Here is a 27372-nt window from a genome sequence, read left to right as displayed (position 1 = left end):
AGAAAGACAAGCAGATGGATCTGAGTCAAGGAATGAATGGCTTGTGGTGTTTCAGGAGGAAAAGGAGCCAGGGGAGTGAGAATAAGAAAGTGCCTTGATGAGAACAGACAGAGAGGCAAGGTCTGCTTCATGAAGGGCTTTTGACATCAAGGAAGGAGTTTTCATGCTCCATGACCTCTCCTCTCTGTTCAGTCTAGATGAAAGGCAGAAGGCCCTAGATCAAGCATATGTTACCATAGCCTGACTCCATTGTTTAACAACTCAATTTTGCACTAGACTTTGCCCTGGTCCATAGTGGCCAGTGTAAAAAGATGGATTAGTTCACAAACCAACATCTGCTTGATTGTATCTTTAAAAGATTTTTGAACAAGATTGAACATTCGTGCACCAGGCTATTGACATACACCTGAGAGTCTCTGTGTAGGGTCCAGAAACCAGGAAAGTTAAGGCTGTTCCAGATTGGTCCTTTTAGTACTGTAAGGAGAGAGGTCCCAAGGCCTTAGCAGGGAGCCCTTGCTGTGAAAACCATCCTGAGTTGCCATGGACATCTCAGATCTTCGCTAAAGAGAGGAGGCAAGAGGAGAGTGCCACTGGCAGTAAAGGAGGCCATCTGGGATGCATAGATCTGCATGTGTCATGCAGAGTAACCTGGTCCAAGCAGTTTATGTGCATTCCCAGCCCCACAGGACTGTGCAATGCTTAATAAAGCATCTTAATTTGGATTTAATAGGATATCTACTGTGTGCTAAAAACAGCAAATTGCTATTTATTAATGACATAATTATTAAAACTTAACACCTGGGCAGTGGAAGCTAAACCAAGAGTGAAGAAGTTCCCTAGAATACTGTTTCAATAATTATCTTATTTAATTATTTACACTTTTGAATTAGAATTTAATAAGAGCCAGATTAAACCTTAACATAATGTATTAAATGTAGAACTGTATTCAGAGTGTGGCTCACTGGGCTTCTGCCTTCCTTTCCAAACATAACCTACCCACTTCTTGGTCTTCCTGTTTCCATATTGGTGTGTTCTCTAGATTCAGAGCTCTAAGTCAGCAGAGATATCACATACATGTTCGTGGAAAAAAAACTAATGGCCTTTAAAGGAACCATGAACTCCTAGCACATCTCATTGACCTTTGTGGCTTTGGTTCTCACTCCTCTGCTATTTATTTTCAAACTGTATTCTGGGAAATTGCCCCAGACCTTTGATGGTATCACTGTAACTGCTGAAAGGATAGATCTGCCTGCATATCCTTGATAATCTCACCCTCAGAATGTCTAAAATAGAATCAAACTCACCAAAATAATGTCCTCTCCAAAAGAAGATCTTCCTATAGCATCCTGGGATCTGCTAGCTTAGCCATCCAGCTGCTGTTGAACAAAGTGGCACTCATATTTGACTCCTTGTTTCTATTTTCCCCATCCCAGGAATCATCAAGCACCTGCACATTTTCCTGGACATTGCTCTCAAATCCATCCTTCTCTTTCCATCTTTATAGAGCCAACAGTGTAATCCATGCCTTGAATATCACTCTAATATGGATTGATTTATTTGAGTTTAATTTCTGTCCATTCCATTCCCTCTGACACATTGTTACCAGATTTATTTTGCTTAAAGTACATTAAAAATAATAGCATTCTTTTCTTTAAAAAAATTCCAAATGCTTGCCATTGGCTATAGGGTAGAATGAAAATCTAGGACCTAGTCATTCAGGCTGTTCCATACTTTGGCTTTAGCCTACCTCGTTGATGTTATATCCCATTCTTCCTTGAGTCAGTTAAAATTTATCAAGCATCCATTCTGCATTGACACTACATATATGTGTTTGCAAAGCACACACAATATTAAAATGCACTTATTGAGCACTTCATTGCTCAATTGCTAGGAGCTCCTTTAAGTCCATTTTATATACTCACTCCTTAAATCCTCAGAAGAACACTGTGAGGGACATGGAATTATTTATTCCTTGCATAGATGAGGAAGTCAGGCACAGAGAGGTGAAGTGATCTGGCTAAGGCTACCCAGTTTGAACACTGTTCAGCCAGGGTCTCAACCACAATTCTCTTTTGTTTTTGAGGTAAATCAACTTTGCATCTTCATACATTTCATGATTTCTGCCTTCCCTTTTGTGCCCATATATTCCTGTCCCACTTGAAGCAACTTCACTTTCTCAGCCTTTATGACTATTTTTTTAAATTTCCATACGGTATTCAGAATAGACTCGAGAGACGAGGCAAAACCACTCTGACATTCCTACTTGCTATGATCCTCCCTCTTCGTAACTTACAGAGCTTAATATTTGTACCACCCATTTGACATCCAACCACACACAACTTTGGGGACAAATTTTGCTTTATATTTCAACTCTCTGGGATGTTTACACACACTCATTTCCCAAACAGATCGTAAGTTCTTAGAAGGCCAACCAAATTTGTGTATTTCTGCATGTTATTCATATACCTACAACACAGTTGTGTATCTAGGAGGTGTCCATTCAATGCTTGTTGAATGACTTTTGGCACAAGCTCCTTTAGCAGCTATTTGTCCATTACCAATTATGCCTGGCCACAAAAACTCTTAATAATAGTATTCTTCTTGTGTTGTCTCCTTTAACTACAACGTCTTCCCTCTTCTCTTCAGATTCACTTTTACTTATCTTCCTAAGCTTAGTTTACATGTCGTATATCCAGAAATCTTCCATGACATCCACCTCTGGGCTGGCTTAGGTATCTGTCCTCTGTATTTCCTCAACATCAGATCTGTTCCTCTACCTCACAATAGATTAAAGGGAGAGACTTCTTTATTTTATTTTATTTATTTTTGAGAGAGAGCACACAAGCATGAGCAGAGGTGAGGGGTAGAGGGAGAAGCAGATCCCCTGCTGAGCAGGGACTCCCCACGCCCACCCCGTGATGCAGGGCTGGATCCCAGGACACTGGGATCATGACCTGAGCTGAAGGCAGAGGCATAACCAACTGAGCCACCCAGGTGCCCTAAGGGGATATACTTCTGGACCTATTTTTACTTTTCTAGACTGCAAACTCCTTGAGGACAAGGGCTGTGTCTTTTTTAGTGTTGAGTTCTTAGTGCTAAGCCCAATGCTAGTATATGAAATTGATCAATGAATATTGATGAAGGAAGGAAGGGAGGAAGGAAGGAAGGAAGGAAGGAAGGAAGGAAGGAAGGAAGGAAGTCAAAGCAATCCTAATATGTTTCTAACAGCCTGCATAATGAGAAGAGGTAAGATGCAGAATGTATCCATGGAAACAATATAAATATATAAATAGCCCTATCTTAGTTGACCAGAACAGTTTTATGAACATGAATTAGCTAAGGCCACAGTGCATCCTTATCAATTCAATTTAATTTTAAATACTGACAGTGTGCTAGCACTTGCCACCTAGAAAAATGATACTTTTAATCCCCAGCATCTTAGGCACTATGCCAATTTAGGTCTGATAATTGGGACTGCACCTCTGGTCAAACGACCTCAGCTCGATGCCATGAATGGTCTGCCTTTCAAACTCATTCAGGGCCATTTGCCACCTTTGAGCTGCACTACTGTTCAGGATTGAAAGGACAGCAAGCATTTCTTCAACTTCTACTTCATAAGTTGGACACTTTGCAATTGTTAGTGGAGGGAGACAATTCTAGATGATTCTTCCAAGCATGAGGTATGATTGTCTCATTTAATATACTTACTGTGCTGACAGCTCTGGCCGAAAACACCTTCTCTTCTACTTGGGGACTGTCCATTGTTCTCTAGTGTATGATTAGCAGATTAGCTATCATGTAAGAAGCCAGGAAAATGAACTCCCAGTAAACCCTTCCAAAGCAAGAGTAATTCATTACCCAGCCTGATTTCCACTTAAAATGTACTTTAAGCACACTTCCAACTACAAACCCTAAATCACCCTGTGTTCACAAAGTCCATCATTTTTTATTTTATTGCATGGTGTTGGTGTGACATAATCCCTTGCAGAGCATCTCGGAGTGCTTTACAGATCAATAAATTACTTACCTGCACAGTTGAAGCAGCGTCTGCAAGGCCAGCACGGTCATTATGCAAGCAGCCTGTCCTCCAGGAAGCAAGCAAACTCTGTGGGTGCCAACGATGGGTGGGGGCAAAGGCCAGGCAAATGTATGGGTTGGGGGACTGGTGGTACAAGAAATGACTGTTCCAGTTAAAATTCTGAATAAAATACATCAAGTTTAAATGATTTTAACACTAAGAGCATTTAGGGGCGCCTGGGTGGTTCAGTCATTAAGCAGCTGCTAAGTTCAGTCATTAAGACCTTCTGCTAAGGTCATGATCCCAGGGTCCTAGGATCGAGCCCCACATCAGGCTCCCTGCTCAGCGGGAAGTCTGCGTCTCCCTCTCCCACTCCCCCTGCTTGTGCTCCCTCTCTCGCTGTGTCTCTGTCAAATAAATAAATAAAAATTAAAAAAAAAAAGACTAAGAGCATTTAAAAATTTGGATCCTTCAGACAATCAGCAAATCAAGTGTCCAGTTATTAACTCATCAATTAAATTTCTGTCCTGGAAGATTCAATCTAGCTTTTAAACTGGTACAGCCATAAATCTGCAGTGTTATGTCTTAGGAGTCCTGGATCATAGAACCAATGGTCACTCTCCAGCCCTCACCACATTGACTCTCCTACGAAATAATTGTGAGAGTGCAGGTGTATGTGCAAACACACAGACACACACACACACACATACACACACTGCCTCACTGTCTGAAGATCGATGTGGATTTAAATCTAAAAATGATTAAATGGTGTTTACTTTATGCAAGACACCCTACTCAAGACAGCAGAAAATAAAAAGAAGAGTAAGGCTCTTGCTCTGTAGCTTATATTTGGATACTTTATGGCATAGAAGAAGGGTGAGGCCGGGGTAACATAAACAAGTTTATTTTAAATGCCTTGGAGGAGGCTATGGGATCCCTCAGGAAAGAGAGGTATCTTTTTAGAGCTATCTGGAAGATGTTATGGAAGGGGTGGTAACTCAACTGGACCTTGAACGATTCCAATAGGTATACATGGTTGGGGAGAAAAGCCTAAGTGACCAAAATTAGCAGCAAGGGCATGGGGATTAGGAACCAAAATTGCAACACATGCTTATTAATGAGTGTTCTCAGTTGGCTGGAGTGTAGGAAAGGGGTGGGAGACAATATGCAAGAACGAAGGCCAGAAGAAGATACAGCCATGATACTCCCTTTTCATGGAGAAGAAAACTAACACAATCAGAAGTTCAAGTTGAAGAAAGGCCATCATGGAAATTTTCCAAACAATCTGATTTCCACCTGAGGGTCATCCTCTGGCCTTGGGACAGGGAATAAGGTGGACGTTTAGGTTTCCTTGAGTCTCCAGCAGGACGGTTGGCATTGTGTACTGGGTGGATGATGTGCCTTGGAATTGCACACTCTGATGGCTCAAATGGGGGCTTATTCAAGGGAAGGACCTCATATGAAGAACCCTAAGTGAGCTGGATGGAGGGGCCACTTAATTTGTAAAGAACTAAGGTGTCAAAACTAGTGTCCGTGGGCTGAACTGATGCGTGTTAGTGATCCAGTCCTGATGTTGTTACGGACATGTAGCAGGCTGAAAAGTGGTTCCCTTGAATACCATTATAATTCCATTCTATAAATATTGGTTGGGCTTTTGCTGTGGCTATAAATATGAGTACATCATGGCTCAGGCTGTCAAAATGTTCTTGGTTAGTGGATGAGAGACGCTAAGCAAATAACCAAAACATAGTAGGATAAGTGCCAAGAATTACAGTCTGGGAGCTCAATAAATGACATCCTTGCTTTATACACCAATTGGCAGATAAGACAAATGAGCAGTCATACTTGAACTGAATATCACGTTCACTGGGGGTAAAGATGGTACTAGAGAATTAGGCTTAGAAGTGCAGCAACAAGAAGCTTCTAATTTGGATCCCCAGGATGAGACAGGTGCACACAGGCAAGTGCTGGCTGTCTGTGGGGTCTACAGGTCCATGTGGGATGCTGTCCCTGTGAATCATATATGAGGCGGACCGCAACAGAATATAGGTTCCTAAGAGAAGCCTGGTTCCAAAACGAAAGACTGAAGGAAGCAGGGGTCCTACTCCCAATTTTACCAATTAGATACGACCCTCCCCTCCTTGGGGGATTAAATTTAGGGTGCAGAAGGAAAAGAGACCAAATGTGTTATGCCTAACTGGTGTGCCCTCTGACTCCCCACCAGGTATGTGTAATGTACTCTGGGAACACAGATGAGAAGCAGCTGTAACTTAAATTTGTGGAGGACAGAGAGGAGTAGAGGTAGGGAAAGCTGCAACAACGTGGCATCTGATTTGGGCCTTAAGGTATGACTAGAATGTTTGCAGGAAGGACATAAGGAACAATACAGATCCTGAATGTGTGACGGCCAGGAAGGACATGGCGGGTCAGGGATAACAGGGAGGGTAAGGAAAGGGGGGATGACTGGGAATGTCAGCGGAAACACAGACTGATGCTTGATTCTGAACAGCGCAGTATGCAGGCCTGAGAAGCTTGAGTATTTTCAGGTAGGCAATAGGGAGCACCTGGAGGTGTTTAGGCAGAGATATGATAAAATCAGAATTGCGTTATATAAAGAGGACTCTGAATGCAGTGTGGAGAATGACTCGTGGATGTGTGTCGGATGTGGGTGGGGGTGAGAGTGGAGAAGGAAGCAGGTGGAGGCTAGGAGAACAGTTCTTGCAATATTGAGGTGGAATCCATTCCCATTCAGACTCCCTGACTCTGTGTTTAAGTGGGAGGAAATAGAAGCTAAATTCAAGGTAAGATATTTTCTTTCTAGTTTAAGGTAATTCCTCTAATTTCTCATCATTTACTCCTACAGCCCCGATATTTCAGCCCCTGCATTGTTCTGCCAACTATCATTGTAAGACAACAAAGAAATGTTTTAACAAGATTTTTATTTCGCTTCTCTCTGTTTTGTTTCCACAGTATCTCCCAAAATTGTGGAGATTTCTTCAGATATCTCCATTAATGAAGGGAACAATATCAGCCTCACCTGCATAGCAACGGGTAGACCAGAGCCTACGGTTACCTGGAGACACATCTCCCCAAAAGGTAAGAGAGGAAATGGAAGAATTGTTGGCCATGGCTAGGCGGTCATGGCACTGGTGACTTTGTCCAAAGGGTCCTACATTTTTGATATCCTGATAACATTGTACTCATGGTTTTGCAGAAAATTTTGGTGTTCTCTGCAAGACAGGAATATATCTTGTAAAATTTCAGAAATCATATTTGAGGATCTCTTGAATCCTGGGGAAATGAATCCCAGTTGTTTCTGGGTGAAATGGTGGTGAGATGTCCTGGGTGAACTCCACTGATCCTCTTTGCTGATGGAAGAATCAGTGCTGGTGGCATTGTTCAGGTGGTTGTTGTAAGATACTGAAAACACAAACACACAATGATGAATGAAAGCTTTGAATGGCCATAGTCCGAAAAGGAAAATGTCCAAGTCTGCTTCTTCAGCATTGACAAATATCTGGTCCCTAGCCCATTAATTGCTTTGTGGTTTTGTTGTTGTTTTACTTTGATTAATCCTAGATAACAAATATGGAGCAATGTGTGACTAAATTGCAAAATTTGCTTTGTCTAAATGTCTAGATGTTTTGGAGACCAGACCAAGTGTTGTTTTGAGCTTTCATGGATTGAACGTTAAACCTTTAGAATTTAAGAAGAGATGCCATTTATCATTAAGCTAGCTTTTATGCAAGGTGCATTAAATTATTTCATTTGTTTTTAAATATGTGCTGACTGCTTGTAATAGTCCAAGCACTCTTTTGAGCCCTGAGGATGTAGCAATAAAGCAAAACATACAAGTTTCTGTTCTCATGAGCTTACATCTCAGGAGACAAGTGACCAAAAAAAAAAAAAAATGAATATACAGTATAACAGGTGGGGAATAGGGTGAGAAGATATAGCAGTTTACATGGACAAAAGAACCAGAGTTTGGTCGGGGAAGGTCTTTGAAAAGGTGACATTTGAGCAGAGATATGAATAAAGATGTTTCATTTCAGTGCTTATTGCTGGTTAATGTGAACTATATTTAAGTAAGTATGTGTAAGTGTGTGTGTGTGTGTGTGTGTGTGTGTGTGCATGAATGTATGTGTATTGCTGAGTACTGCAGGTTTAAGGATTCTAAAGGAACCATAGTAGTGGATATCTGCTTAGTGTTGCAGGTTGGGTCCCCAAAAGCTGACCCTGAGAACGCGATTGGTGTGCAAGAAGTTTATTTGAGGAGCTCTTGGGATCAACTCCTGTGAAAGGGAAGGGAAGGAAGCAGGGTTGGGCCAAGGGAAAAGCTGAGTTGCATGAAGACCAGTGGAATGTCTCAAGTGAGGTTGTGGAGAGTTCTGGAGCTAGCATTCCCCTTCAGCAATGCTCTCTGTTGAGGTGAGAGGCTGGTCTTTTACATCAGCAGAGCATTCAGTCATGGAATCTGGGCTGTCCCCTGAAGGATCATAACTTTGGGCCAGGGGTCTTTAGGTGAGACAATCCGCATAAGTGGCGGCACCAGAGTTCTGCCCACCAGCAGCACATGATCCGCTGGAGCAGGCATCCTTCCCTCTTGAAGGTGGTAGAGCATCGCAGTGTCCACTCCACTTGGATCTTTAAATAAAAACCATTTAGGGCTATGAATGGGCCCTAATACCTAATTCCCTCTCCCAGATAGTGACAGATTTGCCCTGATGGAGGGTCTCAGAGAAGGCCTGAAGTTTTCAGTGTGTTTGGCCTGAATTGCTGCGAGCTATCCCATGTCACCATTTCTGACGTTACCACTGTGAGCAGAGGGACTGGAGAGGGTACCCGCATGTCTGCAATTCTCTCAATTTGGAATGGCCTTACAATGGGCTGGCACAAAATCTGGGAGGAGGCTTCTGCTGTGCATGGGACCATCTGAGAGAAGACATGGCCCTGGGGCACATCGGAAGGAGGGGCCATCAAAATGGGCAGACGTTCTAAGTCCACGGGCACACCATTCGTCACTGCTTAATGCTGACACCCAGTGCCATTGGATGCCAGGGCTGTCTGTGCCTTTAGAATCTGAGGAACATTCACCATCCCAGGTAGACCCACTTTGCCTTATGTCAAGAGACACTGGGCCCTGCCCTCGTGCAGGTCTCTCTCTGTCTCTGTCAGGTATCTTCTCTTTCTCTTCTGGCTTTTCAGCTCTTTGTTCTTTTCTGGGTCTTTTTTCCCCCTTCTCCTCTGTACATCTTCTCCTTTTGTCTTGCTCCTTCATGGTTTGTCTTTTTATTCTTTACTTTCCCTTTCTCAGCGTCCTTAACATTTGTACGTTAATTTCTTTTCCTTCCACATTTCCTTTCCTCCCTGCCCCCAGCCCCCACCCTCTCTTCTCACAATTACTTCTGTCTCTCATCTGGCATTGGAGCCCGCTTCCTTTCATCTTGCTGAAGTTCACACTGGCACATCTTGAGTGCTTTTCCCCCTTTGTGGCCATCCAACAGACTCATTTCCCTGGGGGACTTTACCTGAGCCTCTGCCAGATGCTTCCATTTTACTGGGGTTTTGGCTGCTATGGAAACAGAAGACGGATCAAGGGGAGAGGAGCAGGATAATCAGAATCTACCTGTGGATCAGAGTAATTTAGATGAACAGCCCTTTCCAGATTCCTGGTCCAGATTATCTATCCCAGATTCAAACTGATGAGACATGCCAAGCAGTAACTAATCACCTCGAACTCACCAGGGTGCTGTTTTACCTGTGACTGATTATTTGGAGATCAGAGGTGTCATTGGGCTGTTGCCAGATCTGAACTGAAACTGGAGACCTTAGCAGTCAGACCTTCATCTTTCTCCACTAAATATTTCCAAAAGGATACTTATTTTAAATAAGTTGGGACAGGCTTGGGTTCCTTGGAGAAAAAAAGGTATGACGCCTCTCAGTAAAGACTCCAGAGGCAGAGAGCTGTTGTCATCTTTTGTCCCTTCTGTGTGGGTAGATCATGTTTCAGTCTGGACCATTCTCACACACATACCCATTATAATTCCTGAATGGATAGCTGATGGAGGCTTAAGCACACTGGCAACACTGATGGCTTCATTGCATTTTTCTCCCTCCAGACCGATCTAATTGTTTTGTACATTTCTGAAAAATCCTAGTTTCTTCCATCATAACTCATAGGGTGCTGCTTGCAATAAACTTATATAAACCTCTTTAAAATATGTATTTTTAGCCTTGACCACCTCTTACATGGAAAAGGAGAATAAGAGTATTAACCACCATTTTAGTAATGGTTCATACATTTGCTACACAGGGAGTGACATCTGATTGGAAGAGGGTGGAGGGGCCTTGTCCATGAAACCATCTGCCTAGCACTTTACAACAGATGGGGAAAATGTCAGTTATCCACATCCACTGTCAACTGTCCATGTCCAAGGTGGCCTCCCAAACCACAACTCTGTGCTACCATTCATCATGGGAGGTAGTTTCCTCTTATTATCGGCAATATGTCTCCTAGTTCCCCTCGTGAACCTACCACTCCTAAGAGGTCAAGAAGAAAGTACATGAGTTTTATAAAGATACCTGCCCTCTCACTACACAGCTGTTTTGGAGTGTGCAGATGTTGTTTCCACCTGAAGAGGCCTTGGTCTTTTCAGAAAGAAGTGCCTTCATTTCCCTGCCTCACACGGAAATTCCACCTGGATCTGCATGAATGTTTGATTGGCCCGTTGCCAAACTCTGTACAAGCGCTAGCATCCTCCTGCAGGGGCCCAAGCGGCATCAGGGGCCCCTGTCTCCTCTAGACACATTCCCTGTTTATGGCTCTGTGCCTTGTCTCTTGTCCTCGTCTAGGCATGCAAGAATTTATTTTTGCACAGCCCTAGGCTCTAGTCTTCCTGTATCCAAAAGAATACATTTAATGTCCTCTATTCCTCTGAGTCTTCCCTAAGTAAATAGAAATACCATCTATTTCAGATTATCCTAAAAGGTGCTTTTTAGGACATCTCTCTTCATGGAAAAGTATTCTCAAAGCCCAATTTTTATGTCTCCAGTTGCTGTTGGATTGGAAGAGCTTTAGAGAGGAGGCTGAGATTCCTATATTGCCACACCCCAGGAACCCACTGTGAAACTCAGGTGAAGGCATCAGTCTGATGACTGATGTGTGGGTTCTTGTATATGTATGGAATCAGGGATCACTGAGCATCATAATGGAGCTGCCCTCTTGAGTGCACTCACCGACCTCCCCATCTCTCCCATCAAGCAAAACACTGAAAATAAAAACCTCACCAAGGCTGCTGAAAGAATACTTTGTACCCAGTTATTGGTTGAGGTCTCAGTAAGGTCCAGTGAGCTGTTTACAGAGATGTCCCGATTTCTGATCCATGAGTTCTTTGAGACTTACGTCTCTTTGAGGGCCTACATCTCACTTTGCTTCTTCACTTTCTAGCACGATGTCCCGCACCTAGAAAGCATTCAAGAAGTATTTTTTGATTCAGTAAATAAGCACGTACCTTTGCCAGTGCAAGAGAGGCAAACCTGTTCTCCTGGTTCAAAGACTTCTTCCTGATCCTTGAGCTATTCTCCTCCACTTTGATGTTGCTGTTGAGACCTGTGTGTTTCCTGCTGAAGCTCTACTGGGGATTCTCCAGGACACTTTCTCTGGTCTTCACAGGATTGTCAAGCCTTCCCTGAAGTTCCCCTACTGGGGGACCTGCTGTGGCAGGGCTTGACTTTTCCTTGAAGGAGAGACTCCTTTTCAAGTACTCTTTTGAAAAAGTTGAGAAGGCTCACAAGTGACCTTGAAAGTGGGTTTTCTGTGAGCTCCCTTCGGCCCCCCTCACTCCCTCTCAGTCACTCTCCCGGTGTGTGTGTTTCTCTCACCTCTTCTTCATCTGGCCTTTCTGGGGCTCTTGACCCTTTTGGTGTCTTACTTTTCCCAACCCTAATTGCACCTAAACCCTCAGCAGCTCCCAAAGGTTTCATAAAAGAATCCTGGATGTTGCCAGGGAAAGTTAGTTCAACAGTATAGGAAAATCCACTGCTCCTCATGGGTTAAAAAAAAATAAAAATACAAAGAGAGAAATAAGTACAAAAAAAGAGAAATGTTAGTTGAAAAATTCTCCCTGCCCTCCCACCCCCATTGTATGTGAATTAAAGTGGGAAAGAGATTGACTGGTTTTTCCCAGGGCCATATAAAGACTCTGAGGGGCAGAATTAGAGCAGGACCACATGTCGATTAGGTTCCAAACCCAGCCCTTGTTATGGAACCCATCTCTTTCCACAGCATGCCATGGACCCATACCTGCAGCTGCCAAATCTCTTCCCTTCCCACCTCAGCTCTCCTGCTCTACTTGAAGGGGCCCAGGGAGCAGTTGGTTTTTCTGGGCCTTGTTTCTCATAGTTTTAAAAGGCACCAAAACCTCACCAAGTTGGTGAGGACAAAGTGGCCCTTGGATGGAAGCTCTTCTCCTTGCCAGTGCCCTGAGTCCTTGCCTCTGTGCCCCCCCCCGCCACGCCCACATACTTTCCCATTTGTCAGCCCTGACGGCCTTCCTCCCCAGCCGAGCAGGACACTGCAGCACTAATTGGCACCGGAGGTAACACAGCATGGGTTCAACCAGAGCTGGCAGGCGCCATGACTCCAGGGACGGCTCTGTGAAAAAATGTCAGGAGCAGAGCTGTGGCATGCCATCGGCTGCCTGCAGCACCCTGGCACTAATGAGCAGCCTGTCAGCACCAGCATCAGGGGCCCCATGTGGTACAGGGATCATTAGGATGGCAGACAAGAAAAACCTCTCCAGCAAAGAAGAGCCGGAAATGGGAGGGAAGGAGGACAAAATGGAACTAAAAGCATCTCCTTACCCACACATGGTTACCCCCCAGCAGGTGAGAACGAAAAAGCACACACACACACACACACACACACACACACACACACACACAAAGAAAAAAGAAAGAAAGAAAAAGATGTTTATAAAAGATTTCTATGCCAACTCTGGACAACTCTTGGACTCTCATTTTGGTTGGGTTGCCCTGTAGTTAATTGGTACAGGCCATAAATCTTTTCTGCAGTAAGCCAAGGGGAACTCAGTGACTAAATTAACTCTCCAGTCATGGCCACTCGTGCTATGAAACCAGGAGGCAAGTAGCCTAAGTTCCAAAGAAAGAGGGACCTGAGGAGAAAAAGGAAACCTTGGGATCTGTGTCTTCTTGTTACTTTTCAGGGCAGGGTCTCTGCCCAGGGAGCCTGCTGAGCTGCATGCTACCTGCCTGTCTTCCACTAGAGTGTGAGAATCTAAGAGCCACAGTTGAGAGAAGGAGCTTTTTTTTCTCTGTTCCTTCACCCTAGATATGGGTTTGGGAAATGGCCAGTGTGTCTGCTCTATATTTCTGCTTCCTAAGGGCAGGTGTGAATTTTCCAGCTCCATTCTTCTGCTTCAGGCTTTATGGAATGTCTGGCCCTTGAGGTTTTGGCTACCTCTAATGACTCCATCATCATGGGTGGAGGCTGCCTGATAGAAGGTGGCCATCTGTCTGAGAGAGATGGGCCTTGAAGGCAGGTCCAGCTGGATTTCCAGTTCATTCCACTACTCACCTACTCAGTCACACCAAGGTAGTGATGAACATTCCAGAAGAGACTTTTCTTTATTAATATTGTTCTTGCTTCTTGGCATGACACTGAGAGTTTTCATTATTTGGTTCTGGCATTTTCCCCACGCACTGCAATCACACCAACAACTTGACATTTACCACGTAGTTGGTGTGCTTACCTTTGCACTTACCATCTGGTCTCCCTAGGTCATCTCCTTGCAACTTTTGGATAGAGTTCTACTCTTGTTTTAAGACCATGCTCAAAAACTACCAGTTTGAAACCCTCCAGGGACTTTCTTCAGACAAAGTGAGTCATTCCTTTTTTTGAGATCCCATAGCACTTTACACACATTTTTAATGTTGGCAATTCTTACCGCAACTCATAGGCTCATGAGGCCCTCCACTTGTCCAAGGGATCAGGGAACGCAGGAAGAGTTCTGCTGTTTTATTCTATTCTCAGTGCCTAGTTACAGCACCAGATGTTTGCAGGCCCTGTAAAGTGATTGTTAAACAATGGGGTATCCAATCTATGGATATAGTATGTTTCATTACTTTTTTTTTAAATTTAATTTTATTTTGTTATGTTAGTCACTATACAATACATCATTAGTTTTTGATATAGTGTTCCATGAGCCATTGTTTTTGTATAACACCCAGTGCTCCATGCAGTATGTGCCCTCCTTAATACCCATCACTGGGCTAACGCATCCCACCACCCCCCTCCCCTCTAAAACCCTTAGTTTTTACTCGGGAGTCCATAGTCTCTCATGGTTTGTCTCCCCCTCCGATTTCCCCCCTTTCATTTCTCCCTTCCTTCTCCTAATGTCCTCCATGCTATTCCTTATGGTCCATAAATAAGTGAAACTATATGATAATTTACTTTCTCTGCTTGACTTATTTCACTTAGCATAATCTCATCCAGTCCCATCCATGTTGATGTAAAAGTTGGGTATTCATCCTTTCTGATGGCTGAGTAATATTCCATTGTATATATGGACCCCATCTTCTTTATCCATTCATCTGTTGAAGGGTATCTTGTCTCTTTCCACAGTTTGGCTATTGTGGACATTGCTGCTATGAACACTGGGGTGCATATGGTCCTTCTTTTCACTACATCTCTGTCTTTGCACCCAGTAGTGCAATTGCTGGGTCATAGGGTAGCTCTATTTTTAATTTTTTGAGGAACCTCCACACTGTTTTCCAAAGTGGCTGTACTAACTTGCATTCCCACCAACAGTGTAAGAGGGTTCCCTTTTCTCCGCAACCTCTCCAACATTTGTTGTTTCTTGCCTTGTCAATTTTTGCCATTCTAACTGGTGTAAGGTGGCATCTCACCAAGGTGGTTTTGATTTGAATTTCCCTGATGGCTAATTATGATGGACATTTTTTCATGTGTCTGTTAGTCATTTGTATGCCTTCTTTGGTGAAGTGTCTGTTCATGTCTTCTGCCCATTTTTTGACTTGATTATATGGTTTTTGGGTGTTGAGTTTGAGAAGTTCTTTATAGATCTTGGAAATCAATGCTTTGTCTGTAATGTCATTTGCAAATATCTTTTCCCATTCTGTGGGTTGCCTCTTTGTTTTGTTGACTGTTTCCTTTGCTGTGCAGAAGCTTTTTATTTGGTGAAGTCCCAAAAGTTCATTTTTGCTTTTGTTTCATTAGCCTTTGGAGATGTATCTTGAAAGTAATTGCTGTGGCCAATGTCGAAGGGGTTACTGCCTATGTTCTCCTCTAGGATTTTGATGGATTCCTGTCTCACATTGAAGTCTTTCATCCATTTTGAGTTTATCTTTGCATATGGTGTTAGAGAATGGTCGAGTTTCATTCTTTACATAGCTGTCCAATTTTCCCAGCACCATTTATTGAAAAGACTGTCTTTTTTCCATTGTATATTTTTTCCTGCTTTGTTGAAGATTATTTGACCATAGAGTTGAGGGTCCGTATCTGGGCTCTCTATTCTTTTCAAAATTAAGTCTTTCTGGTGCAAAATTGAAAACAAAAGCAGATTTAGTGAGTATAGGTTAAGATACAGCAGCTTCATCTCTTCACATCATTCTTTACTATTATAAATTTCCCAAACCAGTGCAAGGAATTTATAAGAAAAGCTTCTCCCGCCGGTCTGTCCCCAGAACCGAGCCTAAGACAGAGATAATAAAGCCTTTCTAACATGGACGTACTGAGGATTAAATGTGCTCATCAGCACCTGGCCCCATAATGACACGTAGTAGGTGCCCAATGACTTGAGCTCCCATAGCCCCAGCTGGCACCTTCCTCTCCCTCCCACCCATGAGACAAGAACAAAAGGGGAGGAAATTAAAATTCTTTTCTCTGAAAAGGTTGAATCCTTACAAAAGCCTAAGCTTAGTCAATTGCCAGAATGGATAGATATTCAAAGGTGCTTAATCAGCACCTCCCTCACCCCCCCACCATTTTCTAATTAACATATGTGCTTGATTAAAATTCCCAGAGTACCCCCAAGTAGCTATCCCAGGAGAACCAAGTAATTGCTATCGCAAAAGATATTACAGTGGTCATTGATGGTGGAAGAAAAAAAAATAATTGCATCATAATTGAAAGTGGCAGATCTCCTGTCCAGAGTAGCAGCAGAGCATACGGTATTAGGCCCAACCTACACAGAGAAAGTGATTTATTATGATAAAGATAAACCAGTGGCACAACCTCAAATCTGGGACAAAGTGATCCAGAAACTCGTTAAGCAAACGGTTTAAACACAGACACACAGGCTAAGGTGGAAAAGAAGAAAGCCGAGGAAGGCATTTACAGATGACTGTTTAACTCCGTAATTCTCTTTAACTGTAAAATTAAACAGTGAGATAGATACAGTTAGGGTAAAATTTGCCAATGTCAATAAGCATTTTCGTAAGTTTAAAATTTATGATCTAGTTTAAAGCAGTAATATAGCTGAGCAACTTCCAACTTCAAAGAAGAGGAGAATCATAAAAAGACTAGTGGGGAAATTAATGAGTTCAGTGTGCCTGGATTGAGAACATATGAAATCAAGCCTCCATCTAGAAACCAAGGGCAGGAGTGCATACCACAGACACTGTTTGTGGTTTTACCCAATTATTTTAAAACCCTTGAAAAATGTAGAATCAGATGTCTGCTGAATTCAGACATTGCTAACAGGATCTTTCCCCACACTCTCCTGAGTCAGGCTATTTATATTGGTACTTGGTGACCGTTACTATGCAGAATTGTTTTGATAGAACAAAAAAGGAAACATAAAAGCAAGAAAATTGTATCATCTGCCCCACAGATGCTAACCAGCCCTGGCTGAGTAAGCTGCAAAGGGCTTCTTAAAATGGCAACCCCTCCAGGCCAGGAGATCCCATTTGTGATGAGTACCTACGGTAGGCAGCTCTACTTGGGGTATGAGAAGGGTCTCAGCAGGGCTTCAACACCAACCACAACCACAGTGACGTCCTCACCATCACACTGCTAGAGACCACTAAAGGCTTTGGGGTCTCATATCGAGGAACCACCAAAAATTGCCATGCCAGCTTGGAGAAAGTTTCCATTCCAAATATCCTTCTCACCAGGACTTCAACGTGTAGTTCTGACTTCATACCAACTTTTGGATCCTGAATCTTGGCTTGATCTGATGTGCCTGCTTTTCTGAGATTATAACCAGAGTCTCTATTATCCAAAGTCAACAATAACAGTTTGTGGCTGCTTAAAAATGCGCTAGGTACTCTTCTGAACATTTACATATGGCAGTGTGGATTATTCACAACAGCAGTGTGAAACATGTCCCATGATTAGGCTGCTTTACCAGTGAGAAAGGGAGGCTTAGAGAGGTCAGGCTAATGTGTCAAGGTCACACAGGTCCAGATGCACTGCTGGCATCCAAGCCCCAGCAGTGTCTCCGGAACACGTGCCATCCTCAAAGGCTGGTCCCTGCACTAGCAACATTAGCATCACCTGGCTTATAAGCCAGAGCTAAGGTGGGACCCAGACATCTGCACATTAGCAAATCCCCCAGGTGATTGTGATCACACTTGAGTTTAAGAGCTACGACTGTATAGTAATTGCCTTGTGTTGGGCACTGTGCTTTACATACTTTATATCACTTAATTCTCACAAATGCCCTAAGAAGTAGACATTGTTTTCATTTTAGTGATAAAGAAATGGAGATTTGAGAGGATATTTTTCCCACAAATATGAAATGGCGAAAGTGAAATTCAAATCCAAGTCTCTTTGACTCCAAGATCCATATTCTTAATGTGTATTGATTTCCTGCCTGATTTCTGACCCGTTGCTTCTTTTGGATCTTCTGAGACAAGTCTAAAGTCTGGTTTCAGACTTCCTGCCAGCCCAGGGCTTATGGCCCTTGGCTTGTCCACTTTCTCACTGCATTCTTGCAAAATGACCCACACCGTTGTTCAGACACTGGACTCCAACTGGGGCATTGTGCTTGGCCTTGGCATTCCATCCTCCCCAGTGATCCGAGGCTCCTTTCAGTGGATCTTTGCATGAATGCCTCTGAGCAAAGGACAGAGCCCCAGCATGAAGGGCTGACCTTGCCTCAGTTCTCGGGTGAGCTCTTTTCCTCCCACCGAGTCGGCCTTTGTGAGTTGTATGCTCTCTCACCCTTCCCCTTCCACCTGGACCAGGACCTGTGGCAGTGATGCTGCTGCTTTCTGACTTGATTTATTTTTTCTTCATGTTAAGTACCATCATTCGCTCACACAATGGTATGTCTTCTGCTTTGATTGTTATTATTAGGTTGTTTTACATTTTAACAGCTTTGACTATGAAAAGAAATTGCTGGATTCCAGGGTATGTTTTTCCATTATCTGACTCCATTCAGTTTCCCTACGTGCCCTTGTGGTATTTGGCATACTTTATCTTCTTAGTAGTGTGAAATGCTTTTACTACTGGAGCCCGGACAGTTGGGAAGGAATGAGCAGAATACCAATGTAGTCCTCTCAGATCAAGGAGGCTCCAGCCTCCTTCCTGGCTAGACCACACAGGTTCTCCAAGGATTACTGCACGGTCAGGTTGGTCATCATATTTGAATTTGAGGTCAGGAAGCTGCAGTTCTTCCTTCCCTGGGAGGAGCATCTTAGCCACTTCTCCCCAACAGTGACTGATTCTGCTCTGCTCACACCCGCCCCTCGCCCTGAGAAACAAACCCCTCTTCCCTCTTTTAACAGAGAGTTAAAAGGAATGACTTTGGACTTTATCAGTTCCTCCATAATGGATTCAGGACCCCTCCTGTTTAACTGTTCTGCACCCAGGAGGCCCTGTGTTCCTTCTCTAATTTCCTGCATCACTGGTTTGCCCTCTACTGAATGGTTCACTGAGGTCAACGTGGTTGAAGATATTTGGCCAGTCATCTGCATGATAGAGAGAGACAAATGGCTTTCTCTCTTCATCGATTTATTTAATTCTGTCACCCACCATTCCAGAAAGGGATTTAATCAGAGAAGGTGGCATGGATTGCCCACCTCCCCCAGGAAAATCTCTTGGCAAAACGATTTGATTGTTCCTATATGAATTCTTATATTACTTAATAATTGCTTATGAAGCTACCTTCTGTCTGCTAAGTGACTGTCCTAGGCATTGCAGACACATGAGTGAACAATGCAGACAAAATCCTGGCCTCAGAGAGTTTATAGAACACTAGAAAGTGGGAGAGACAGAAAACAAGCTGATGGCTATGTAAACCTTATAATGTGTTATATGGTAATTACTGTGAAAACATTAGGATAAAAGGCAAAGAGATTATCAGCATGTGTTTGGGGCTTGCTGTCTTATTTTTTAAACAAAAACTCCTTTAATTATCAATGTTTCTGATGTTTCAAATTTAGTGTACTAAGTAAATATTAGTTTTACTATTTTTATGTCCATAGTCACTTATAACCAACATTAAGATTTTTAATGTTGTGGCAAAAGTTTTTAAATCCTCCAGGAAAATCATATTTTGTCATTAATTATTAAGATTACTTTGCATGGTTTGAGCTCACGTGGGTGTTGTAATCTTAAATAGAGTAGACAGGGATGGAGTCATTAAGAAGACAGCCCACGAAGGTTGCGGGAGGGCCCTGGGCTAAGTCCAGCAGGAGCACTCTTGGCAGGGCTGGCAGTAAATACAAAGGGCCTGAATCAGGACACAGCTGACGGGTTCAGGGTCATCACGGAGCCCGGGGGGCTACCAGATTAATGTACTGCCTACCTTCCTCTCAATAGACTATAAGCTTTACGAGGGAAGAGGAGTTCCGGATACACAGCTTTACGAGAGGAAGGAACACGCTCTTTCTTGTTTACTGCTGTGTGCACCAATGTTTAACATGTGCCTGTCAAATTATAGACGTTCAGTATTTGTTCAAGGGATGAGCGAATCAAGTCAGCATGGGATTACAGTGTGAATAGTTGAGCATGCTGGAAAGTTACAAGGTTCGAATTAGGGGAAATCGGAGGGGGAGACGAACCATAAGAGACAATGGACTCTGAAAAACAAACTGAGAGTTCTAGAGGGGAGAGGGGTGGGAGGCTGGGTTAGCCTGGTGATGGGTATTAAAGAGGGCACGTTCTGCATGGAGCACTGGGTGTTATGTACAAACAATGAATCATGGAACACTACATCAAAAACTAATGATGTAATGTATGGTGATTAACATAACAATAAAAATTAAAAAAAAGAAATTGTAGTCCCTTAATTAGTGATTGCAGATTCTAGAGAATAACATGGTCAGGCCAATGACAGTGGTAGAATATGGCTGAGACAGAAGGGAAGGTCCATGGAGAAGAGGGGTCCAGGTAGCTGATGGTACAGTTGTCTGGAAAATCATCAAAGGGAACATTGAAGTCATCACAGATAATGGCTGAGGTCAGTGACAAGTAGGGCTGTGAGCCACATGTGAAAGCCCTCAAAGAATCATGAGGAGTTCAGGACATCAGTCATTGGCAGCAAGGACAGGAAGATGCAACATTTCCAGAGGGCAAAAACTTTAAAGGGGTTTTCAATAAAAGTGTGAAAAGAGGAATGGTCTCCAAGTGATCTTAAGGAGTGAGAAGGACCATCACCCCAACCTCCAGATGCCAAAACAAACAATCCAGCAATTTCTTGAGAGCCACAGAGGAAACGTTGCCCTCAGGAAGTAGCTGGGTTTTCATTACTTAAGGCAATTCAGGGAATGGGCAGCCTGGAGGCTGAGAGCCCAGCGAAGTATTTTGCTTAGGTAGTAAGTGGTGTTCCAGAGAACATGAGGTGGGGAGAATGGGGAATGAAAGAGCTGCAGGACATTGACGATGGAGGGAAGAGGAGTTCCGGATACACAGTCACTCTGGCAGTGACTGGTGTGCGGCATGTTGGATTTAAATTGTCCCCAGGGAAGACAGTGAAACCACACTTCGCAGATTTCAGCTGCAGCCTGCGCCCGTGGTAAGGGAATCCCTTTTCTTCCTGAACCTTAAGGTGGGGTGGTAACAGTGATAGCTTTTGGCAAGGTCAAGTCTTTATTTTATGACCCAGAGCAAGGGGACTGACTTTTAGGAGGCCATTAAAAGGTCAAATTCAGAGATCATGAGACAGCAGGAGAGAAGAGGAGAATATGGAATTAAGAGATATAGCGGAGGGCAAATTACCAGAACCTGGTGATAGGGTCAGTGTGGGGTGGGAGTGCGGGTGGAGACTATGTTGACAAGAACTCCTAGGTGTCTGGACTGGTCTCCTTATTGCCTGTTTTGGGGGCTTAGGGATTATCTATCTGGCTTTTTTCCCATGTGGCAGTTGGTAGGGTATTAGGAACTAGCTGGTGTCTGATTTTTTTCGGTCCATTCATCCACGTAGGTTAGCTCCCCTTTCTCCAAAAATGATCATAACAACTCCAGACTTATTTATTTTTTAAAAAAATCAGGATTTGTTAGATTGTACAGAAGTGATTGAGTACAACAGAATTATGATAAATAAGCAGAAAGAATCATCTTTTAGTCAACAGATATTTATTGAGTATCTAAAACACAACAGTGCATATCTAGGTGCTTCTGACTGTGTGGTGAACACAGCATTCAAAGCCTCTGCCCCATGGAGCTGCAGCAAAGGAGTGTAGATAATACTTGATAAATAAATATGCCACCTAGTCTCAGGGACCAATAGTACTGTGGAGAAAAAAGACACATTTACCCAGAGATGCGATAAAGAAGGAAAGTGGTACTACTTTTGATAGAGTACCAGGAGCAGCCTTGATAGATACCTAGAGGCCTGAGGGAAGGGAACCCATGAATGAGATGTATCAAGAAAGAGTGTTCCAGGCAGAGGTACCTACAAATACCAAGGCCATGCATACAGAACATGCTTAGTGTGTATGAGGAAGCTTATGGACCCAAAAAGTGATATGGTATGTGATTAAAGGAGCCAAGGCTCAGATCATGTCTTGCCTGGAAAACCGTGTTGAAAACTTTGGAATCTGTTTGAATAAAAAAAACATCGGCCAGTTTTAAGAGAGTGAAATGATTGAATACATGTTGCTCAAAGGTCATTTTAACTGCTTGAAGAGAAAGACAGGGGTCAAGAGGTGGGTAAGGGTAGCAATTGGGATGCCAGTTCTGATACTGCTTTGACCCCTCAAGAAATGATAATGATGCAGACTATCATGGTAAGGTTGAAGGTGGTAAGACCATGTTTAATGTGGAATATATTCTGAATTAAAGCTGCCAAGATTCACTGACTGATTAAACATGGAGTTTGTGAGGCCGGGTTAGGAATCAAAGGTGACTGAGATCTGTGGCCAGTGCCACTGATGAATATCCACATCATTTTCTGCCACCAAGAACTCCAAGAGGATCAGGTTTGTAGGTGGAAACAGGAGCTTGGTACTTAAGATACACAAGTGCCAATGTTAGGAGAGAGCTGATTATACGAGGGTGCAGGGGCTAGAGAAATAAATGTAGGGGTCAGCAGCATCCTGATGGCGTTCAGTGCCATGAGGCAGGCTGTCACCTCCTATAACATGAGGATGCTTACAGGAGAATTCTGTTGACCAGACCTTGGGGCATTCACATACTGGGGTGCTAAGACGAGAGGATGCACCAGCACAGACAATGGTGAGGCAGTGGCCAGAGAGCTACTAAGGAAATCTGAAAGACAAGGGAAGAGGAGGCTTCCTAAAAGGGGGAGGGGGGTGATGGATAGCACAAGGGAGATAGGGACGAAGAATTGGCGAAATGCACTTGCATGAGACCCTGGCTGGTGAGAATGGTTCTGGTGCCAGAAAATACGGGACAAGATTGATTGGAAAGGGAGAGAACGGGCTGGATGAACGGAGAGGGTTATAAAGTCTTTTGAGAAGTTTTGCTATAAAATATAGCACAGTACAGGGTTGGTTGTTGGAGGGAAGTATGAGGGTAAAGAAGGATATTTTCCCAAAGTCCAGTCCACAGCTGGCTTCCGTTGACCATTCCTGGGCTATTGTTGCTGTGTAATTACAGTGGGTCCTTGAATAGCATGGGTTTGAACTGCCTGGGTCCACTCAGGTGAGGGTTTTTTTATGTGTGTGATTTTTTTTAATATAAACACAGAACAGCATTGTAAGTGTATTTTCTCTTCCTTATTGTTTTCTTAATAGCATTTTCCTTTTAGTAGCTTCCTTTATTGAAAGAATAACAGCATAAAATACATGTAACATACAAAATATGTGGCAATTGACTGTTTATGTAATTGGTAAGGCTCCCAGTTGACAAGCCATTAGTAGCTGTTTTGGGGGCACAAAATTTGTATGTGGACTTTCAATTCACAAGGGCTTGGCACCCCTAACCTCCATTTTGTTCAAGGGTCAGCTATACTTGTGTTAGGGTTCTCAGCTCTTCTTCTTCCTCAGGTGAAATAAAAGAAAGATTTAGCTAAGACTGGTCTGTGCATGTGGAGCAACCTACAAATTTTGAGTGACCCCAAAATTTCTCTACGTGGCTTTTGAGTGATCTGGGAACTTAAGGCCAAAGTCTCCATGTTGCTAAAGCAACTGACTGTTTTTGACACTAGGGAACATTGTCTGGAGATGAGACTCTTTGCGGCCAAATCTAGTGAAGATCCCACTGGACGTTGGTAGCTGAAGCACTTACGGGAAATGTTCCTTGGAGTGTGAAAGAGCCCATGAGAAGGAGCATTAAGGATGACATCTGCTTATCTCTCAACCTCCCCTTAGAGACCAGGGCAGAAGTACTCAAAGTCCTCAATATTTGACCTTCCATGACCTGATACTCAACTAGAACAGTGTATTTGAATTCATCTGTTCTTCAACACCAGAACAGGAACTCAGTGAGCCTTGGGCAGCCACTCCTATGGCCACAGATGATTATCCAGGTGAAACTCCTCCAGGAAGCTCCAAAGGGGATGGAATATGAAGGTCAACTAACTACTCTAGAAGTGCCAACAAACACAACCCCCATCCTATTCTGGGGGAAACATCTGTCTGGGGCAAATACTTTAGTTCTCTGCAGATCTATGCCCTGGAAATTGTGTGAACATCCCGTTGCCTCAGTGTTGCTGAGTCTAGGTCAGGCAGGATAGAGGAAGCAGATAATCTGTGTTTCATCTAGAATAATGTTGGAGATGGAGAATAGTTCGCCAACCTGGAAAAATGTACCAGCAATGACAGGTAGTGACATCTTCTCCACCTAATCCTATAAGTAAGTTCCTGAGAATCCTTCCAAATTATTTCTCTTCAAAGTCCTAACCATCTTCTTCTCATTGCCCACATTACCCTAGAGACATTTCTTTCCTTTGAGAACGGGAAAAAAAAAATCCTTGATTGTTAAGACACATTATGAAATCCATGGAAAGATTGGAAGGAATTGGTTCCATCCTTCTTTGCATCTCTGTTTCCAACCAGAACCCTTGGCCCTTGAGAATCAAGGACAACTTAATGAATGTGACCACAATGTTTATGTCAACATAATTTTGCTTCCTTTGGCTTCACTGCCAAGCATCCACACTGGCCAGTCCTTGTTCTTCTCTTAACCAGTCACATTCCTCTGTGTGTTGATGTTTTCTCTCTTTATCACAGCACTTTTCTAGGCCTCTTGATTTTGGTCACTCAGGTGTTGTCATGGCAATGACATCCTCAGTAGAGTGGTGCTGCTCATGTTGTCATGGTTATAAGAACCTCTTGATGAGAGCCCTACTTCATTGTTATAATGCGGACAGCAGTAAAGGACCCTCGGATCTCTTGGCAAGCCTGAATTCTTAGGCTAGGAGCTAGTGTTTCTGTGCCTAAAAATGTAAGTGGCAATAATTAGAGAAATAGCAGCGGTCTAAAATTTTTAGATTCTATACACATGGAAAGAAGACTGAAAGAGGGATCATCGTCATCATTACTATAAACATGTCTTGCTCCTCCTCTCCATCATTATCATCATCATCATCATCATCATCATTGTAGCCAATATTTTTACAGTAGTTGTCTATGTTCTAGGCACTATTCTATGTGCTTTACATGTATAAACTTTTTAATTTTCTTGATAACCTTATGACACAGGTATTATTACTGTTCTTTACTAGTTGAAGGATCTGAGAACTAGAGAGCTCATATAGGTAGGTAACATGCTCAAATATGTGCACTATTATGGATGTGGACAAGACTTAACCAGGCAGATGGGTTGCAGAGGCACCACTCTGAACCCATAACTCTCCTGCTTACTGTTGTGCTGTTTTATAATCAAGAGCAAAAACCAAGATGAATCAGCCCTTCAACCAAAGGAGTTGCTACCTCAGATCATCTTTTTTTTTTTTGCTAGAATTCAAATAGTTTCAATTTTATACCATTTTTAAGTTTTAAAATATTTTCACATTTTCATTTGATTCTCTAACAACCATATGAGGTTAGTATTGCTATTAGCTTTATTTGACAGATGGGAAAACCCAAGTTGAGAAAGCCTATGATCTCCCAAGGAAACAGCTGCTAGACTGTGTGTCAGACTAGGCCTGGACACGTAACCACCACTGATTCAGAATCTAGTGCTTTGTTCTGCACTACTGCATAACAGACCATGTGATATAGCCCTGACTCTGGCTCTGGGGAAGAGAATGGCCAAACCACCTTAAGTGCAGAGTGGCTAGCAGTCAACACAATGGTGATAGAAGGAATAAATGATAGGCCTTGCAATGTCATTCAAGTAGCCATTTGTCCTCTTTTGCCCTCCTTATTTTATTCCTAATAACTCCGCTATTAGAGGTAGCTACTTTCATCTATCACAATCTAGGCAGGAGAGCAACAGCCTTCGTTCCATTCCATCTGCTGCCATTGACTCAGTGCTACTTTGAGCAAGTCATTTAACCTATGTGGGAGAATCCCAATAAAAGGTTAATTACAGCTCTCTGTCTATGCTGATCTTCAGAAAATGACAATTAAACATAAATAAGTTACTTAGAAGCTGGCCTCTAAGAAAGTACAGGTTTAAGGCAGAGAAAGTTCAGGTCTAAGAGTTGACGAATCTTCTCATTTGAGCATGAGGAGATTGGAGGGAGATACACTGCATGCAGGATAGCACTAAGGTAATAAAGGTGATAAAAACAAACACAAACAAAAAAGTAGCAAAGGCTTATAGTGTTCTTATAATGTGCTAACACTTTACCTATATCAACTCATCTCATCTTTAGAACTACCCTATGAGTTTAGATACTATTATTATATATATTTGACTGTTAAATAGTTTGTTAAAGGTCAAGTAGCTAGTAAGAGGTAGAGCTGGAAATTGAACTTTGCCTTCTGGATCTATCCGCAGATATTGGCATGTTGTCTTTCATGGTCATGGATTGGGTCCCAGAAACTGCCTGAGCTTCATCAGAGGCATGACATGGTAAAATTTCAAGACTTGAGTTCTGATTATACCATTCTCAAGGCAGTGTCCCCTTGGCCACATTGCCCACCCTCTCTGAGCCTTAGGCATCTCATCTGTAAAGTGAAGATCATAATAGGATGTGTATCTGGGCTTGTTGTAAAGTTACATGTGATAATCTATATAAATGCATGCCCCTGTGCCTGGTATAAAATGAAGTCTCAGTAAATGTTTGTCTCATCCAAGGTGGCACTATCAGTGAGCATTAGTGTGTAAATATCTCTGTCATTGACAGTAGCATCTTATCTTATTTTTAGAGATGAACAGGCTGCTTTTAATACTTGAATGACATGTTAAAGGTCACATGTGGTAAGTAAATGCGGCTCTCCTATTTTTATGCCTTCCCACAATACCTCAGTTCAACCACTAGGGTTTGGCCTATACTATTTTTAGCTGACTTCTTGGTACACAGGCTACCATTTCCTTTTGACAGCCTTTTCCAGAGCCTCAGTTTTCCCTTGAGTCAGACCTCCAGCCACTTCTTAGATACCCAGCCAACACCACAGGTTCCTAACAAACGTCTTTGAATGGAGATCGTGACTGCTCGTGGCTTTGTACCATCCTTTCTTTCACCTGTAAAAAGAATACATTCACAATTAGTAGCATCTGATTTGGGGAGAAATGGAAGTTTAATTAAAATAGCAAAAAGTAATTGAAGTTTAACCAAAAACAATACCGTGTCCTAGGTTTAATAAACAAAACGCACAAATAGGAAAGGCTATTTGTAGTCTAAAAACCAATTTATTTGGTATATAATGGTCCAGTCTCGAAGTGGTTTGTGTTCTCATCATTTCTGGTAAGCAGCATTCTAGCCACATAAATGAAGGGCATTTGGCCATAAGCTGGGATACTTGTCTCTCATTAAGGGTGTGAGGCCAAAGAGCCCCCTCTGTTCCCACTTCCA

General features: G+C 42.8%; 1 protein-coding gene across 2 annotated transcripts in view; it reads left to right on the top strand.

Annotated features, from left to right (window-relative positions):
- Positions 1-27372, top strand: part of NTM (neurotrimin) — a 671796-nt gene that overhangs the window by 553514 nt on the left and 90910 nt on the right. For both annotated transcript variants that reach the window (XM_028120840.2, XM_028120839.2), the window contains one exon: positions 6989-7114. In XM_028120840.2, coding sequence (XP_027976641.1) covers positions 6989-7114 — 126 coding nt within the window. The remainder of the gene's footprint in view (positions 1-6988; positions 7115-27372) is intronic.

Source organism: Eumetopias jubatus, unplaced genomic scaffold (assembly GCF_037043125.1).
Source record: "Eumetopias jubatus isolate StellerSeaLion01/CBP00866 unplaced genomic scaffold, mEumJub1_p1.0 scaffold_13, whole genome shotgun sequence".
In the NCBI taxonomy this organism is placed as follows: Eukaryota; Metazoa; Chordata; class Mammalia; order Carnivora; family Otariidae; genus Eumetopias; species Eumetopias jubatus.
The sequence above is the reverse complement of the archived record's forward strand: the minus strand, read 5'-3'. Positions and strand labels throughout refer to the sequence as shown.